Raw genomic sequence first — 19,692 nt, 5'->3', positions numbered from 1 at the left:
GCCTCAGCTGATTTAGAACAAAAAACATTATGAAATTACAATCTAGTGTTTTTATGTAGCAAGTTTAGGGAAGTTAAACAATGCATCGTGACATTCATATTGAAGAAAAAAAAAACAGTGACACTATGCACTATTGAGAATGGCTCTTCTATTGAGCATGTATAGAAGTACTAATTAGGCCTGTGCAGGTAACCAGAGATCTCTTATTCCTTTAACTGTGGAAAATAACTATGGTAACTGCTCAAATTAACAAAGTGTAGTTCCATAAAAGTTGTGGTTCTAGTATATTGTCTTTAATTGTCCACTAAATGAGCAGAATGCTGAATGTCATGAACTTCTGAGGGTCTGAAAGACATTTCTCCTGAAGCCTTCTGAACCAACCTGTTTTGCCTGATGTACAGGAGCTGAGACATGATTTTACTTTACTCTGTCTTTTCTGATGTATCGGTCATTTTTCTGCCTTCTTCCCTAAGCGTGAACAGCTGAGAGCCGTTCAGAGCTAATAATCTTTGTGATGAAAGCTTGTGCTGTGAGTTCATTTCTTGTTGCAGTTCATAGTGCGTGTGGATCATTCACGTGACGTTATTGATTTGGATGTGCACATTGCACAGTCACTTTAGTGCACAGGTTCCTTCACTCTTAAGACAGATATGAGTCATTTACATATCCTGAAAGTAAAGTTTATTTACATACTGCATTACGTTTCACATACTACACTACAGCTAATCTAATTAGACATGACTAATTATGCTTGCTTTATAATAATACTTTATTGACAATTCATGATTGAAACTGAAATAATGCTGACGATGCATCTAAGGCAACAATCGCCATTTTGGGAGAGAGCAATAATGGAGTGCTATAGAGCAAATCTACTTTTAACCAGCTTTCTAAATAATTAAAGTTGTGCAATTATGAAAATATATCATTTCATGAAGGCATCTAAAGCTGAATTCCACAGTGCTTCTGCTAAAACACTGAAAAACACAATTTTTTTTAATGTGTAAACTACATGGAACCATGTAGGACTCTTAAGCAACTCGCCTGCTAATAATGCTTAGTGGCTAGTATTATTAGTAGGCTAATGTTTCTCCAGCAATAAGCGTTATTAGCAGGCGAGTTGCTTAAGAGTCCTTCATTTAGAAGTACAGCATGGACTCAGTCTGCCATGGTCAACTGTAAGTGCTGTTATGAAATGACAACATCTAGGAGCAACATGAAGCATTAGAGACTAGGGGAACAGAGTGCTGAAGCATGTAGCAATGCCTGTACCCTCTTGTATCACTCACAATAGCACAGGGACTGTGCAGCGGGAGCTTCATGAAATCTCAAATCACCAGCTGTTATCAGCTTATCTCAGTCTCAGACAAAAGTCATCAGGGCGTTTATTTAAGCTGCTTTAGTCTGCCCATTGTCGCACTTTCTCTGCAAGCCACTTTGCAGTCTCCTGGAATGGTCTGGGGGGGTGGGAGGTGGGACTCTTTAGCAGTGGACACATGTTCTGTGGAGTAAACAGTCATGCTCACTGGCCATCTGATGGACAAGTCTGGGGAAGGCACTCTCCTGTTCCAGCATGACTGTGTCCCTGTACTCAAGTTCAAAATGTTCATAAAGACATGGTTTGGCAAGTTTGCTGTGGAGAAACTCCAGTGGCACACACAGAGCTCTGATGCCAACCCCAACAAACACCTTTGGGATCAACTGGAATGTCTATTGTGAACCAGGTCTTCTTGTCCAACATCAGTACCTGACAAATGCTCTTTTGACTGAATGGGCATAAATTCCCACAGACACACTCCTAAATCTTGTGGAAAGACAACAGTGGATGCTGCTGTAGATGTAAAGCAGGGGCAACTTCATATTAATGGTTTCGATACACGGTGACCAGTAAAGTCATACAGGTGTGATGGTTAGGTGTCCGCACACTTTTGGCCATATAGTGTATGTTGTAGGTATTGCAAGTGTTTTGCTGCTCTTGTAGAGGTTTATAATGCAGCACAATTCCCTGTGGTATTTTGCAAAGTGTTGCATCATGTTGTCAAGGTATTGTTCTACACCTTACTGTCATGATAAAAAGATTCCTAAGTAGCATCCTGCAGTCATTTAGTGGAGTGAAGGAGTGACTCAGATGAGAGAAAATGAGAGGGAGTAAATGACACAGTATGGTTTGAAGAAGGAAAATGAAATGAGAGAAAGACGGTGAAAGACGTAGTGTGGTGTGTGTGTGTGTGTATGTGTAGTGTGACTGGATGGGTTGCCAGTTACACAGCTACTACCTACAGCTATTATTACCACTGGAGTACATCAGAGGACCCTACTTTCACAATCTCTGCCTCTCTCTGCCTCTCTCTGTCTCTCTCTCTCTCTCTCTCTCTCTAGCCCTAGAATGAAACTGATTACTGACAGCATGAAGGTGAATAGATAAAGGTCAAAGATAAAGGGTCAAAACATTTTTAAGTGAAATGCTCTGCCATTCTGCTCTAATCTTTCTCTATAAAAATGTATTTTTCAGGAGGACTGTCAGACAGTGCGGTTGAATCGACCTTCCAGTCATACAGGTTCTTAAATATTACTCATGTTCTCAGAAACCTCTTATACATCACTCATTTTTGTGGTCTTGTTAAATAAAGGAGGCCATCAGGATACTTGAAGGCATTCTCTCAATGCACTTTTATTGATGTCAAAATTTGCTTAATAAAAAACAGCATCAAACAGATGTGTAAATTTGACAGATATTTCTTTCCACTCTTGTTTTTTTAATTACTGTGTGTCTTTCTTGCTTTGCAGAAAAGAGTGGGATGACTTGTTCCAGAACAGTAACTATCTGCCACGGATCAGGCAGGCAGGAATTAATGGCCGACTGCGGAGCAGCCGATTCCGCAGTGTGTGCTGGAAGGTGAGCCTTGAGATTTAATAATGGAAAAGTCAAAGAGAATTAAGTAAAAAAAATACACTTTCCAAAGGTAAGTTTCTAAAAGGGCCTTTTTTTAACTGATTAAAATTTGGGACTCCTAATAACCATGCAAGACCTGGTAGACCACCAAAAAATAAAGATAAAGAGTACTTAAAACTTTAATCTTTAAGATAGATTTTTGATAGAAAATCAAACTCTTTCTTCAGATCTGAAAAAAAAAATCCATAAGTGTTTCTGTCCATCTTTCCACTGTGAGAAGACAATTTAACATTAGGAGTCTGAAAGGATGTGTAGCCATTCCTAAGGAAAGGAAGTACACAAGAAAATTAAAGATTAAACAAAGAAGCTGCTATTTAAAAAAAAAAAAAAAAGGACACACCTGAGATTACTTTGTCAGAATCGTCAGAAGCAGAAAAAGTAAACCATCTTCTAAGACTGAACTTTGGAGGTGAAAAAGATGAAAGCAAGTCTCAACAAGAATTAAAAATTAATAGCTTATACTTATGACTGTTTTGGCTGGAAATGAAACAAAAAGAGTGGCACTTTTGTAATGTAATAAAGTAATGTATATGTGCTACTGTACTGTGCTGTTGAAATTTATCATGCAAGTGTGTGTTTGACACCGGTGTGTTGACTTTATCAGCGTCTGTCGTCTTTCAGCTCTATTTAGATATCCTGCCTGAGGATAAGAGCCAGTGGATCAATAAGACCAAGGCGCTCCGAGCTCAGTACGAGCAAATCAAAGAGACGGTGAGTGTGTTTGTGCATGCATGTGAGCACACAAGTGTGCATAAAACTGGACTTTTTTAAAGCAACATATGTATTTCACGCACATACATGTATTTCTCTCCTTCTAGCACATCACAAACCCACGCAAAGCCGCAGGCCAGCAGGACCTGGTGGTGAACAACCCTCTTTCTCAGGATGAAGGAGTAAGTGAGAGTTCTGCTTAAGATTTTTACAGTGGCATAAAATATATCTACTTATGCTTTATTCATGTACAATGTCCCTTTCTTTCTTTCTGTCCAGAGTTTGTGGAACAAGTTCTTCCAGGATAAGGAGTTGCGGAGTATGATAAAGCAGGATGTACTGAGAACGTAAGTTTACAAAATGCTTTCCCTTACACTCACTTGCTCACTTACTTTCTGTATGGGCTGCTTTTTGTATACACACAATGCGCATAAAGATTTATAAAGAAACAAAAAAAAAATGACTGTTTGTAGAACAGTGTACTAAAGAATTAAAGCTTGACCTCAGAATCAAAAAAGCACATTTAGTATAAATTATGTGGCTCACCTCCAGTGTTAATGTAGAGGTGCATATAAAAGGATTTGTTCTAAAACGCATTATAGACCATTAAAAATATTATACTTTTAAGCTTTTAAACTCTGTATGTCCTAAATTATTACAGATTGATTTACAGCATTTTGGAATGAAACTTATATACCCTCACTAAGCACTTTATTAGGACTACCTGTACACCTAGTCATTCGTGCAATTAGCTGTTGAGCCTGCCATGTGGCAGCAGTGCAGTACATAAAATCATGCAGATACAGGCAGCAGCTTTAGGTAATGTTCACATTAGTCATTAGAATGGGGGGGGGTGATTGCACTGATTGTGACTGTGGCATGGTTGTTGGGGCCAGACAGGCTCGTTTGAGTGTTTCTGTAACTGAGATTTTCACCCCGTAAGTCTCTTGAGTTTATTCAGAATGGTGCAAAAAGGAAAAAACTGTGAGTAGTAGTTCTGTGGATGGAAACGTCTTCTTGATGAGAGACGTCAACAAAGACCGGCAAGAGGGTTGAGCTGACAGAAAGGCTACGGTAACTCAGATAACTACTCTGTACAATGTGGTTTGATCACACAGTATACACACAATAAAACCTTGAGGGGCTACAACAGCAAAAAAAAGTGAGGTTTCACTGCTGTCAGCCAAGAACAGAAGGCTGAGGCTGCAGTTGGCACTGGTCATGTGCGTCCATCATGGCCACAGTTTACATCTTCTAATGGCTGTTTTCAACATGACAATGCATCTCGCTAATCAAAAGTTGTCAGACTGGTTCCATGAACATGTCCAGTGTTCTTCAGTGACCTTCCCCATCACCGGATCTGAATCCAATAGAACACCTTTGGGATGTGGTGGAATAGGAGATTCGCAGCATGAAAGTGTACCTGAAATATCGGTCAACTTAATCTTAAAAGGGTGTTTCCAACATTTTGTGTGGAATCAATGCTATGAAGAATTAAGGCTGGCTTAAAGAGTAACTACACCCGATTATTTTCAGCTAACTCTACACCTGGCTTAACTTGTGCCCAACTGAAAAACTAAAAAAATGCTCAAAAATGGGAGAGGCATCACGTCCGGGTTTGGAGATGGGGATGCGAGGGAAACCAGGTGGGCTGGGCTGCTGTGGGAAATGGGAATCAGATGCAACACCGGCCACTTTATTGAGACTTGCAAGAATTCTAACCTAATTGGTCCAACATCTTTATTAGAAACTAAGCTTAGATTAATTGAGTTATTTACAGTTGGTCCAGACATGTGGCATATCACAGCCTTCTGAGGTGGTGCTGGGGTATTTAGCGCAGTGAGTGAGTGAGCGAGCTCCTATGCTTTTATATTTGAGTGCGGCACAAGTAGGGTGTCATCAGGGTGTGGTAACGTTGCTTGACTGTTTTGCAAACTTTGGTATGAAGACAAGTCATTCTGCGCCTATAGCAAAGTTGAACCAGAGGGGAGGTGCAGAGGTGGAACTGACTGCTAAAGGGGAATTCATTGATTTTTCAGTGTTTGTGTAATTCAGTTATTGAGAATCTTTGAGACAAAGTCATTGGTAGGTGGTTCTGATTTAGTTTTAGTGGTGGTGATAGTAGCCTGGGGTCTCAATGTTGATTATGCTGAAGAAAGAAATCATCCGGGTGAAAACGAAACTAACTCACAAGTCTTAACTTGCTCACTTTAAGCATCTCAGATCGTTAGTTAAACTGGTCAAGTTAAGGTTTTAAAGGTTTGATTTACAACTGGTTAAACTGTAGGATTTCATGGAGCAACAAACAAGAATAAAGAGTTTACTCTCTGATCAGATCAGATCACTCTGCTGAAGGAGATTCTGGCCGTGTGGAAATCCAAGTTAAGTGTCTGATTCAAATATCTTCAGGAAAATGTTGCAGATCTCAATTCTGCCAATGAAAATAAAATACTGAATAAAACACTGCTGCTGGGCAGGGAAGTCTCCAGAATTCTGTCCTTACAGTAGGACACCTTCCCCTCTTCCCCCAAGTTAAAATCTCTTCAAATCTACTAAATATTTATCATTAAAACAGCAAATTTTGGTGAAAGATGACAAGTTTGCATTTAAGTGTACTACTTCTAGTAATCACTCTGTTTTTATAATGTACCTGTAATCTGATTACATGTAATCTGATCCTTTTTCCGATTGCATAATGTATAATGTATTCTGTTATTACCCCACCCGGTCTTAGGCATGAGACAGTTTATTTATAGCCATTTTATGTAATAATTTACTGTGAGGGAGTGTTTGGAGGCACTAAATATTTCAGACATCCGATTTCTGTCACCACTTTGAACAATTCTGATTTTGTTTTCATCTTAATTATTGAATTGTGAGGATTTATTTTTAATAGTGCAATCCACTTATAATGTAGGATCTTGTCTTTTTTTTTTTTTTTTTGCTCATTTCCAGTGAAAATTTGAAATTTGTGAAACGCAGTGTTGTCAGTGATGCATATTAGTTTTTTTTCCAAGGTTCAGACTAAACAGACACATGATTGTGTGCTGTGATTTATGATCTATCTGAACTAATCTCATTCACATTTCAGCAGGGAAAAAATATTTAGAATGCATAGAACTACTACTAGTATTAGTACTAGTAATAGTATTAATAATAATAAATAATAAACAAATAAACAAACATGCTTTTTAAACTGCAGGGAGGTGTATTGATTGTTTTCTGCTGCCACTCAGTAAACTTACAACACTGATGACACTGTCAGTCATAAGATGCTGGTATAAATTTAGCTTTCATCTGATGTGTGTGTGTGTGTGTGTGTGTGTGTGTGCGTGCGCCACTGTGTCCGTGCAGGTTTCCGGAGATGCGGTATTTTCAGGAGGAGGATGTTCGGACTAAACTGACTGACATTCTTTTCTGCTACGCACGAGAAAATGAGCAGTTACTATATAAACAGGTACTGTCATTGCTGCACTCTGTATGACAGCATAGATCCTGCTGTGTTATAGTAAAGCCTCTACAGAGAACACACCTCTGAATATTGCACCATTAATGTTCATTTGCTGAATTTAACAATGAAAAATACAAATCAAATAAAATGTGACCTGTGCAAAAGTTATTTCACCTTTTTCTAATTTATGAATATTTTTTCCAGTATGTTAAACTTACCAAATTAAAGTTTTTCTCTGTAGAGGGTGTATTTAAAAAAAATCAACAAAACACGTAATTTGACACAGGAAATTTAAACTTTTGCCTGTAAATTTATGTATTAATTTTTCCTATTTTGAAGTAACTGCTAATGCTTATTCATTTTTTTTATTCTTGATTCATATTCTATCTTTTTTATCTCTTTATTTTCTGAATCATTTTCATTTTTAATTTGTTTATTTTGACCATTCATTTGACTTCATACTCTCTCGCTCTCGCTCTCTCCCCTTTTTTCACTTTTTCTGTCTCTTTGTCTCTCCCCAGGGGATGCATGAGTTGTTGGCTCCAATAGTTTTTGTTCTCCACTGTGACCATCAGGCCTTCCAGCATGCCAGTGAGACCGCCAGCCCAAGGTTATTTTTGCTCACCATATCACACACACTCTCCTCAGCCAGTCTCAACGTTAATCTTATTGCATCTCCAGCACTCATGCCTACAAATCAGAAGTGTGGACTCACCTGACTGAATGTTTCTTTTTTTAATAGTCTTGAGGACATTTTGTTCTGAAGACTTACGATTAAAATGTGGAAAAGTATAAATAGTGAAGTTGATCAGAATCACAATCACTTTACTTCTCCAAGTATGTTACACATACAAGGAATTTGTCAATGTGAGTGCAAAGGTGTACGACATGTAACATACTGAACAGACCAGAAAAGCACACAGACCAATACGTATTTAGCTAAGACACCGGTAAAATAATAAAGAAAGAAAGAGTAATAAAGAGGCATTTTGAGCCAATTTGAAAGGAGCTTAAGGGGGTGTGTGAATAGCCGTGCATAAACAGATGTACATGAAGTGTAGAGGGCTGCATTCCTGCTGGACCCACCCCAACATCTTGTGGTGCAAAGGAGTACATTTTCAGTGTGTATTAACCTGCTCAGTATGAGTGGGATGAAAACTTGGAGTGGACGGGTGCAGGACTGAAAAATAAAACTTGACAGAACAACGCTGGTTACTATGTACTCACAAATAGATTGTTAGATCACAGTCAAAAGAAGAAAGCATAAAAACAATACTGCAGCCAGCTAAAGTCTACCACACACTGAAGGTCTATGAGGTCCTCGCTTTTCAGAAAACGGGACAAGAACAGTGACTCAATTCATTGCAGCCAAAAAAACACCTGATTTGTTTAACAAAAAGTATTTTATGCTGTATGTTAAATGCTTTCTTTGTAACATGTTCTATGCGCAGAAGCTTCTTGACATTAAATAGAAATCTCACTATATTAGCACTACACTGTGTAAAAACAGCAAACTACAGTAAAAGCAAAAAGTAAAAAAAATTTAGACTAAGAAATTGTGACTGATGCTGAATTCATTTGTTAAAGTATAATATGAACTTCATTTCAAAGAGCTGATTCATTTATTATAGTGCATTACTCCAAATTATTTTTTATTAGATTATTTTTTTTTGGCTGCACTGAATTGAGTCACTATTCATGTCCCGTTTTCTGAAAAGCGTGGACCTCAGACCTCAGAGCTAAGTGTGTGACTGCAGCATGCCATACTTGAAAAGAGTTTGATGTGGTGAAAATGGCAAAGAATAAATTAAAGAGGAAAAACCAAATGGGGGAAATCCAGGGTAAAATCTGTTAAAAGTGGAAGGTACGCTGTGAGAACGCAAACATCAAATTTGAACCCGATCTGAGCCCAACATATACACCTACATACATACACTTCTAAAATGACGTTTAAATCTGACATAAGAAGGCAGGTCCCATTGGGGTCAAGCACACACACTGTAAGTGTGAGTGTGAAATGAGCTTTAGCTTTTTGTTTCTCAGCGCTTCTTCTCCAGTGTGTGGTAGACTTTAGCTTATTGTTTTTATGCTTTCTTCTTTTGACTGAACAAGACACTCTGTCCAGAATGTGAGATGTTCTCTTCATTACACTCTTGTGGAGAATAGAATTCAGACACTTTTAGTCCTGAGACTGCAGAGAAGCTACTTTGCTTATCTAAAGTGTTAATTTACCATTTGATTTTTAAACTTTCTTGATTGTTTGAATTGTAGCTCATTTACCTAGTCATTTCATAGTTTTGAAGTCTTCACATTTAAGTGCAGAAATAGTAAAAATGAGGGAAATCTTTGACCTTTGCATTTAGGCCACTTGGCAGATTCTCTTATCCACAATGATTTACAGCAGTGCTGGAGTAGAGCACAAAGATGTGTACGATCCTTTTGTTGAAGTAAGCATCAGAGTGCAAGCCTGAGTGTTGAATGAGCTTTTATGTGACCGTTGTCATTTCACAATGACTACAGTTATAAAGAAGCCAGGGACTTTGTTAAATCCACACATGGAGCTGTTTGTATGACCCCCACATCAAAGCTGGTGTAGATGACCTTTGTGAATGTTTGCATTTAAACATGTTTTATTTTTCAGTGAAGAGATGAAGGTGCTTCTGGATCCAGTGTTTCATGAGCATGATGCATAGTGAGTTTTAATGAAGAAGCAAAATCATCACAGTTGTATTGTACCATTCCGTTTTCTACACTGATCTAACATGTAACCCCCTCTTTCTCTGCATTATAGTGCCATGTTCTCACAGCTTATGGAGACAGCGGAGCCCTGGTTCTCTAGTTTTGAGCGGGAAGTACGGAAGGTACATCCTAATTAAACAACTTTTTTAACCTCTTATTCTCCAGGGTACATTTAGTTTTTTTCCATCTGAATTTACATGAAAAAAACGTAAGGCAAATAATTCAGTAACTGTCTGAAATAAATAAATAAATAAATAAATACATTTGTTTTGTGTGTGTGTAAAAGCTCCCCTCAAATTAACAGAATGTGTTTTATGATCATACACAGATTGCTATATGCTTACAATCTTTGTCACTTTGTATTATTTTAGAAAAAATAATTTTTACAGAGCAGATCACTAAAGAGATGCCATCTGTTTATAGTTCAGCTTTTTCTATTGTAAGGTTTTAAAATTACATTACCCATCTGTTTGACTGGAAAGAAGACAGTCGCAGCTCTCATATGACGCCATCTTTTGAATGTAACTTATGAAATATGAAAGTTATGACGAATATGACAACGTGCATTTTTGAGCCTCCGGTGGTTCCAAGTAGTTTAAGAGGCTACCTTAATCTCTAGCTGCCTCATCTAATTACTACAGACAATAATTTCCATGTATGTGGTAAAATAATTAATTGACTCAAATTGCAATTGTAATTGAAGCAAATGGGAAGTTGAGTATGTTTGATATCGGTAAGTTCAGGGAATTGACAGGTCTGAAATTGTGTGCTACAGAAATGGAAGACTTTAATAGGTTGAACGGCTCTTGTTCTGTTGTGTCTGAAAGCTGTTTTCTTGTTGCAGGGAAAAGAAGAGATGCTTACCAGCATACCTTTTGCTAGACCGCAGGACTCTGGCCCTTCCGTTGCCATAGTAGCCAAAGTAAACCGCATTCAGGACCAGCTGGTGAAAAAGCATGATATTGAACTGCACATGCACCTCAACCGCTTGGAGATTGCTCCTCAGATATATGGCATGTGAGTCTCTGTGCGTGTATGTGTGGCTAAACATGTTGATGATTAGGAATTAAGGAGTACTTTTTCTACTTAACCCAAATGCTGTCAGTCAATTAAGACATGTTTGGTGATGTTTTTGCTTAGTTTAGATTGATTGATTGTTTATACATTTTTTTTTCTTCTATTTTTATAGTTCATGGTGAGTCATTCTATGTTCTAAACAACCTGTTTTAAGACCTTGATGTGGTTTGAGTGATTTGAGAGAAGTTTTGGAGATGTATTTGTGGGAACGGTTTGGAAGACCATTGACCTTCAGTGTTTATTAGCAAAGCCTTATATCTCCAGTTCTAAACTAAAGAAACAAAATTTGGACACCAAACATGTCTTGGCTGATTGACTGCATTTTGTCGAATCCTTCCTTTAAGAGTATGAGTGAGTATGACTACAGATCTGGTTTGCTTTAAATATGTATTGTTTTTTGTGTTGCAGTCGTTGGGTGAGGCTGTTGTTCGGAAGAGAGTTTCCTCTGCAGGACCTGCTGGTGGTGTGGGATGCACTGTTTGCAGACAGCATTACTCTGGACCTGGTGGATTACGTGTTTGTGGCCATGCTGCTGTACATCAGAGACGCATGTGAGCTCCCTGTGTTTTGTTTAAAAAAAAAAAAAATGATTGGCTAAACAGTCCACAATCTCCGGCTGCATCAATTTGCACACCTAGATCTGGTTTGAATTTAAAGGAAAACTGGTTAAAAACTGACGCGGCCATAGCAAAGTGAGACATTTGACAGGCAGCGTACCCCAAAGACTTGCGCATGTGTTTGAGAGAGAGACAGGGAGTGTCTAAGCTAGACACTGGCAATATGATGATGTTTAATTGTTATTGTGAAAATGTTGTTTTATTGAAAAGGGAGCATAATTACTCTTGTTCAACTGGATTTAGTGTAGTACAGTATGCTAAATGTTGTGGTGCGTATCATTTCTTTAAGTATTGTGGTGCATTTTTGCAATATCACCCACCCCTAGTCTAGGTTTGCTGAAGTGTTATTGTTTACCCAGGGTGAGCCTGCAGCTAAGGATGCAAAAGGTACCACTAGCATTATCAGTCTCTCACAGAGTTTGCGACCTACACTTTAACTGGTTGGAGGCCGTAACCAAAGCAATTGTTTACTTTATTTGCAGACAAGTCACCCTGTTCAGATACAGACACGACAGCTACACTGGAACCCAGATACACAAAGCAGGATTGGTAGCGCTTTAGCGAAACATGCGCTGTGACAGGCATCAGAAACATCCAAATAGTTGAATAAAGAGTTCCTGTCTGCTTTCTTTAATTTTGCCTGATATGATTTGCCATTTGGATTCGCATGATAGTCCGAAGTCTCAGTATTTTTAGTAAAACCATGAGCTACAGATTAAGCAAAATAAAGGAATATTTACTAAACTGTTTGGATGCTGCCTCCATCAGGTGCTGAGTGAGTAGCTTTAACAACCGATGGATGACTGTTATGTTCAGCAGTCTTATGTAATGATCACAACTTATTACATTTCTCTTGATTGATTGATAACCAGCTTTGCCCAAGCAGCCCATTTGGCCAGAATTAAGGAACATGTAACAACCTCATCGAGTTTTTTCTCAGACAAAATAACACACGTCAATGCATGTTGGATTTAACTGCACTGAATCATATTGAATCAGATATGAATCCAATCATATTGATTTAATGGTGAATTGAAGAATATATCAAACTTGGTGGTATCATTTTTGTATCGTATCATCAAATATGTACAAAGTATTTCTATTCTTTGAAAGAGGGAGATTTGCTCCCACTCTTGTCTGCATATTAATGTTTAACTATGCTGTCACCATTTAAATCACTAAGTTGATGTCTGCATGATATTTCATAATGGTTTGACTTTCAAAAAGTTGGTAGTTCATATAGCGCCTTTCTCTCAGTCTAGGAATCGGTGTCAAAGAAGTAGACAGTAATTTTCCTTAAGTAATGTACTGTTCTTACCTGTGGCAGTTATCCATATAGCCATGTAGGAATATTTGTCTTTTATGTAAATCAGTGTACTTAAACAGTATATTTTCCTTACCTATGAGTCTGTTCAGGAGCATAATATGAAGTGGACAAGCAGTCCACAACTTTCTCAGTTTTGGCATAGAAAGTGATGAGCAGGATCATTGTATTTTAAACTATGAATGCATCTGTGTTATTATTCCCTTATATTAAGTGAATTTTAATTGCCTGAAAATGTTTGTCATGTTTCAGTCATTTTAGCAGTATTTGCGTAAAATAGAAACAACAGCAAACTTGTGCTTTTTGGTTCCAGGATTGGGCAATATGACGATATTTTAGTGTTATTGTGATTTGTGAAGTATGCTTTTCTGAGTATATAATGAATATTGTCACTACGTAAAGGACACTAAACAGCTGCATGATTCAATACAAACAGAGAAAAATTTGTCTTTTTTTGACAGGATTTACTGTAGAGCAGCAGGTAAAACATTGAAGAAATCTAATTATACATGAAGAAAACAGCTTTGGTTTGGCCATACACTGAAATGCCTGCTGTGTTCATTTCTGTACAAGATGCTATGCTAATGCTACCCAGAGTGACTTTGTCTTCTTCAGCGCTACATGTTTGCAGCACACATACTGTGGGCTAACGTACAACATAGCTATGATAAATCTGATAAACCATTAATTATGATAAAAATGCAACCCATTTTTTATCTGGACCATTAGTAACATTGCATGTAATCAGCATGCTTTAATCGAGTTCCAGTAGCCGCTTTCTTTAGGCTCCAAGCTCTGTAGATGGCTGTTAAATGAGAAATTAATGGTTATTTAATTTTATATTGTGTTACCTAATCATGCTACAGTGAGCATGTAACTAGTATATTGATGGCACAGTATCGTGTGGTGTAATGTAGAAATCAGCACATGGCTGTATTTTTCTGGTTAAATGTATGAGTATTTTCCTTCCCGTTAGTGGTGGTTTGGTAGGGACAGATGCTTTACCATCATCTGATTAAGTATATACACACTATATTGCCAAAAGTATTCGCTCGTCTGCCTTCACACACATGAACTTGAGTGACATCCCATTCTTAAACCACAGGGTTTAATATGATGTCGGCTCACCCTTTGCAGCTATAACAGCTTCAAATCTTCTGAGAAGACCTTTTGACCTTTCTTCCAGAAGCGCATTTGTGAGGTCAGACACTGATGTTGGATGATTAGGCCTGGCTCACAGCCTCCGCTCTAATTCATCATAAAGGTGTTCTGTCAGGTTGAGGTCAGAACTCGCTCATGTTGGAACGGGAAGGGGCCGTCCCAAAACTGTTCCCACAAAGTTGGGAGCATGAAATTGTCCAAGATCTCTTGGTGCTGAAGCATTAAGAGTTCCTTTCACTGGAACTAAGGGGCCGAGCCTCCACCAAACTTTACACTTGGCACAATGCAGTCAGACAAATACCGTTCACCTGGCAACCGCCAAAACCAGACTCGTCCATTGGATTGTCAGACAGAGAAGCGTGATTGGTCACTCCAGAGAACATGTGTCCACTGCTCTAGAGTCTCTTTACACCACTGCATTTATTTGCACTTGGTGACATAAGGCTTGGATGCAGCTGTTTAACCCATTCCATGAAGCTCTCTATGCTGTTCTTGCGCTAATGTGAAGGCCACATGAAGTTTGGAGGTCTGTAGTGATTGACTCTGCAGAAAGTCAGTGACCTCTGCGCACTATGCGCCTCAGCATCTGCTGACCCCGCTGTGTCATTTTTCGTGGCCCATCACGTCGTGGCTGAGTTGCTGTTGTTCACAATCGCTTCCACTTTATCATACCACTGACAGTTGGCTGTGGTATACTTAGTAGCGAGGAAATTTCACGACTTGACTTGTACAGATGGAATCCTATCGTGGTACCATCGTGGAATTCACTGAGCTCCTGAGAGCGACCCATTATTTCACTAATGATTGTAGAAGCAGTCTGCAGGCCTAGGTGCCTGACTTTATACACCTGTGGCCATGGAAATGAGTCGAACACCTGAATTCAGTGATTTGGATGGGTGAGTGAATACTTTTGGTAATATACGTAGTGTACGTTTCAGTATACATTTTCAGCTGAAAATAAATGTGTAAATAAATAGTTAAATGATAAAAATTAAATGGTAGTGAGTTTATAGAACAGTAATAGCAGTTTATGGAATATGCAGGGATGGGAAAAGGATAAATGAAAGGAGAAAATACATACCAGTTATGGATGGGTAAAAAGGAGCATTGATTTGGTTAAACATCTTAGGGAGACACTAACAACTGGTGTAACACACATTTGCCAGTTGAGTGATGTGTAATGTCACTTTTCTACAAAATGAACCTCACTAAAAGTTTTACCTTGTTACAGCCCTGGGTAGCACCTTTACAAATGCTTTACTCTATAAGTTACATACAATACTGCTATGAAGTAGTTTTTCTAAAAATAATTACTTTGTTGTTAGATAATTATTAGAACTCCTAAAATATGTTGCTTGCAAAAGTATTAGCTTGAGCCAGTTAAAGGTGCGGTACACAAGCATGTGGATAGTACTACTTCTGTCTCGTTTTGAGCCAGGAAAAAAGCTGGATGCATATTGTAGTGAAAGACTTTAAGTATTGTGATATTATATTTTTGGCTTATTGCCTACCCCTAGTTTCAATAAGGGAAACCTGACCAGTCCCATTTTATCGCAATCACTCCCTGAGCCAGTTAAGGCCAAAGTGCAAATCAGATGCAGATAAACAGTCCAGCAGCCTTTTCTCTAAGCATGATGCATTTCTTCAGCCTGTACACTAAATGAGAAAAGAAAAAGATAAAGTTCTCACAAATGAAAAAGCAGTTTTGCAGGTTAACAAATCAAGTACAATATTGTTATTTATATTTCAGTGATCGCCAGTAACTTTCAAACATGTCTTGGCCTCCTGATGCACTACCCCCCTGTTGGAGACATCCACTCTCTTCTGCACAAAGCACTGTTCCTGAGAGACCCAAAGGTATCCACTTACGCTTTGCCTTGGTTTATTCTATGCACTGACCCAATGAAAATATGTAAGTGCCGTAAATGACAGTTAAATTAACACTGGCTTGCACCAACAAGGGTGAAGTTTCAGCCTAGATAAATCAAGGTTTATCTGTTGCACTAAACTTTAAAACTAAAAGCATGGAGACATTTAAATCATTGTTTTAATCCTGATTTTGTTGTTTCAGTACACCTAGATTAATTTTATACCTCTTACTCCACTGCAATTGTCAAATGTGGACTCTCATAATAAATGAATCATGAGGCAGTAAGGGATTTTTACTCCCTTTCAATGATGTTCATGCAAAAGCTGTTTAAGTACGAATAGCTCCTTCTTTTTTTACAAACCCAATTCCAAAAAAGTTGGGACAATATGTGAAATGCTGAAAAAAGCAGCAGAAGGTATTAATTAGATTCTGTTTTACCTGTATTAAATTGAAAATTCCAAATTGGATGCAACACTGTCCTAATATGTTCGATAATGTTTACTACTATGTTATTTCACTGTTCATTTTAACAACATTAATTATTTGGGAACTGATCCAGTTTTGGGGGGGGGGGGGTTTCTCCTTGTTTCTGTTATACAAGTCCTCAGCTATGCAATTATGCAGGGCCTTTTTTGTTGTGTTTTGCGCATTTTCACTGGGAGACAGGTTTGGACTGCTGGGAGGCCAGTCTAATACCCACATGCTCTGATTTAACACATGCAGAATGTGGTTTGTTGTCATGTTGAAATAAGCGTGGATCTCCTTGAAAAAGACATTGTCTGGAAGGCAAAATATGTTGCTTAAGATGTGTTCAGCTTTAATGGCACTCGTTAGCCTGAAAAAATGTATTGAGATAGTACATGAGTTACATGCTACATCTATGAGGTGCTTTTTACTCTGGTGATCATCAGAATAATACCTTGGATCATGGCTTAGGAGAACTCCCCGTACTGAAAATGTGTTTCTAATGAAACCTAAACTGAGTTGATTTAAAAGACACTATTCTTTGTGATTTCTTAACTATAGGTAGAAGCACACCTGCACATTGTATAGATTATAGATAAGATTCACCAGTACAGTTTTCTTTAAGAGATGGTATGTTGATGTAGTTTGGCAGAAAGCTGAGTGATTCCAGACTCGGAGGGTCCACAGTGACCTCTGAAATTCTTGTTTAATACAATTGAGCAATGATAATTGTCATAAGATTATATTTTGGGATAATCTTCTAAATATTTTGTTATTTTCAGATGTTTTTGCAATTGTTACCTCAGAGCAAGCAATTAAACGTGAGATGAGTTGTCCAGTAAATTATCTTGAACTAATTCCATGAAGAATGGGATACAAAGAAGTTTATGCGTAGCAAGTAGAGGCACTGCTGATTTGGATTCATGGTTTGTCGCATTTTCAGAACAACCCAAGGCCGGTTAACTATCAGTTCCAGCAGAACCTTGACTACTACAAAACCCGTGGAGCTGACCTTGTCAACAGGACGCGGTATGTAGTGCCTATCTCTCTCTTATTGTCCAGTCTTGGCCAATATCTTTACAAATTTTCCCTCTTGTGATTCATTTTCTCTTTCTGTTTATTCAGGGCCAGCACTAAAGCAGCTCCCCTAAATATTAACAAAGTCTCCAGCTCTCTGCTCAGCTTCGGCAGGAAGCTCATTGCCCCAATGGGGGGCAGCTCCAGTGGCATCTCGCCCATCAACAGTGAGGTGCTCTCTGCTCCCCCCTCACAGCCTCAGATGCCTCGGGCGTTGGTTGAGCATTCGTCTACCACCTCCTCTCACACTCAAATGCAAGCACAGACGCAGCACCGTCTGCTGAAGTCTGAGAGTATGCCTGTGCACCTTAGCAAAGGTGAGCTTACACTTGCACAGATCCTTCCAGAAAGCCCTTTAATTTAAAAACGGATATGTTGAAAGCAACACTTTCTTTTTCTTTCTTTCTTTTTTTTTAAACACATTCATGTGTCTAGTCAAGGACAACACATTTTGTGGAATTGTTTGACAACACTTGTGTGTTATCTCCATTAACACAGGCAGTGTATTTTAAATTTTCAATACATAGATGTGTTCTAATTAAACAGTGTGTCAGAACTACAACTGTTCTTTTGGCCTAAATGTACCACAGTAAGCTCAAACAAAAGAGAAGCTCAGTAAATCCATTTATTAAACCTTTTTCATTTCAGCCATTAAAACATTTTATAGCTTTTTGAATCATCTGGAAGTACGATCACCAATGGTTTTTGGTGCCTCTTCTGTCATTGGTCATTGAAGGCTGAATGTGCATGTGAACCATTTATAACTTCCGCTCAGGTTTGGTGCTTTTAATCATCAAATTCCTTTCATGAAAAACATTCTGAAATACTTTTTTGGTTCAAATAGGAGAAACACCACCGATCTCTCTTGACATTTTTTTCACCGATTTCTTGCCATTTAGACTTACAGTTAAGTAAGAATTTGCAGCAAAATTACATCACCTGTGCTTCATAACTTCAAGAACTTAGCTACATAGCTAGCACTTTCAAAAATGTGCCTCGCTAACATTAGTTAGCTAGTCTATAGTATTTAGCATGACGTATATATATTTTTTAAACAAGTGTGTATATATATTTTAAGTTTACCCCAGTTTAAAGTAACCTTGTGAAGAAATGGTGATTGTCTCAATGTACAGCAAACAAAAAAACCTGCAGGTATTGATCAACGGCAATTGTCAAAGTCTCAAAGAGCAAATACGCAGTCGTGGGAAACTGCTTATTTACATTATTTGCACAGCATTCATCCAGACCTTGCTCACAGAAAATCGAAGGGCAGAATTTCAGATGAGACGAAATGGTCAGTGGACTCTTTCAGTGATTTTGTACATGGTGTGACAATTTTTTTTCCTTTGTTTTTAACACACATTTAAAAGATTGAGACAAAATATGTTAAAATATTTTTTAGATTGTTGTTTAACGTAATATTTTTTGTGTACGCACATGCTCACAAAAACTACTTAGTACTTGATATTTACATGGCTGCCAACTCTCACGCTCTGTTCAATATGAGACTCACGGTCTAAGGGTCTAAGTTCATGCTCTCATGCTACACTTCATGTTTTTCATGCACATTTACGTCTCTCATCAAAATGACCTGCCCATGAATCTGAATCTGAAGACTCCTAAAGGTTCCTTTTTCTGCTCAGCCCTCCAGCTTTCACTGATTAAAACACTAGACCATCAACGGTGGTTTACTTCAATGCTAGTAGGAAGGAAAGGAGGACAGCAAGCTAGTCAGTCACTTCTGGCACATTTGTATTTTAGATCAGTGGGGGGACCAGGTATCCATAGCAACACTGAACCAATTAAAAATTTGTCATCTGAACGCGATGCACTTCTTTGTCAGAGAGTAGAGTAAAAATCTTCACTAATCACACGCCAAATCAACGACAACTGGAGGAAAACAGAGGTAAAGCGGTAAAACCATATTCCAGTCTTTGTTTAAGTAATATTAAACAAGTAGCTAAGTAAGCAAAAATCTAATTATATTTTTAGATATTATATTGTACTTTTTTAATAAAATTTGTACATGTATTGTTGATCTGAAAACAGATCAGATTTCCACATAGCAAAAAATTAATTCTGAAACACTTATATAGCAGTGCCAGAATGTACAGACATTTAAAATGGCTTAAAAAATCTAAAGGGTTTTCTGTGTAATGGCAATCTTGGCTTGCAACTGAAACTGCATCTAGTACCTACAATAGTAAGCATAGAGACTAGCATCAGTGCAGCTAGGATACAAAATGG

The 19,692-nt window shown here is 38.1% G+C and overlaps 1 protein-coding gene across 4 annotated transcripts in view; it reads left to right on the top strand.

The window, feature by feature from the left end:
* Positions 1-19,692, top strand: part of tbc1d5 (TBC1 domain family, member 5) — a 41,714-nt gene that overhangs the window by 14,204 nt on the left and 7,818 nt on the right. For all 4 annotated transcript variants that reach the window (XM_017684338.2, XM_017684337.2, XM_017684335.2 and 1 more), the window contains exons 4-17: positions 2,513-2,558; positions 2,788-2,896; positions 3,575-3,664; positions 3,772-3,846; positions 3,944-4,011; positions 7,019-7,121; positions 7,637-7,725; positions 9,757-9,807; positions 9,907-9,976; positions 10,699-10,871; positions 11,340-11,482; positions 15,784-15,890; positions 17,312-17,397; positions 17,494-17,762. In XM_017684338.2, coding sequence (XP_017539827.1) covers positions 2,513-2,558; positions 2,788-2,896; positions 3,575-3,664; positions 3,772-3,846; positions 3,944-4,011; positions 7,019-7,121; positions 7,637-7,725; positions 9,757-9,807; positions 9,907-9,976; positions 10,699-10,871; positions 11,340-11,482; positions 15,784-15,890; positions 17,312-17,397; positions 17,494-17,762 — 1,479 coding nt within the window. The remainder of the gene's footprint in view (positions 1-2,512; positions 2,559-2,787; positions 2,897-3,574; positions 3,665-3,771; positions 3,847-3,943; positions 4,012-7,018; positions 7,122-7,636; positions 7,726-9,756; positions 9,808-9,906; positions 9,977-10,698; positions 10,872-11,339; positions 11,483-15,783; positions 15,891-17,311; positions 17,398-17,493; positions 17,763-19,692) is intronic.

This window comes from Pygocentrus nattereri, chromosome 27 (assembly GCF_015220715.1).
Source record: "Pygocentrus nattereri isolate fPygNat1 chromosome 27, fPygNat1.pri, whole genome shotgun sequence".
NCBI lineage: Eukaryota > Metazoa > Chordata > Actinopteri > Characiformes > Serrasalmidae > Pygocentrus > Pygocentrus nattereri.
Note: the sequence above shows the minus strand (reverse complement) of the source record. Positions and strands in the feature narration are given on the sequence as shown.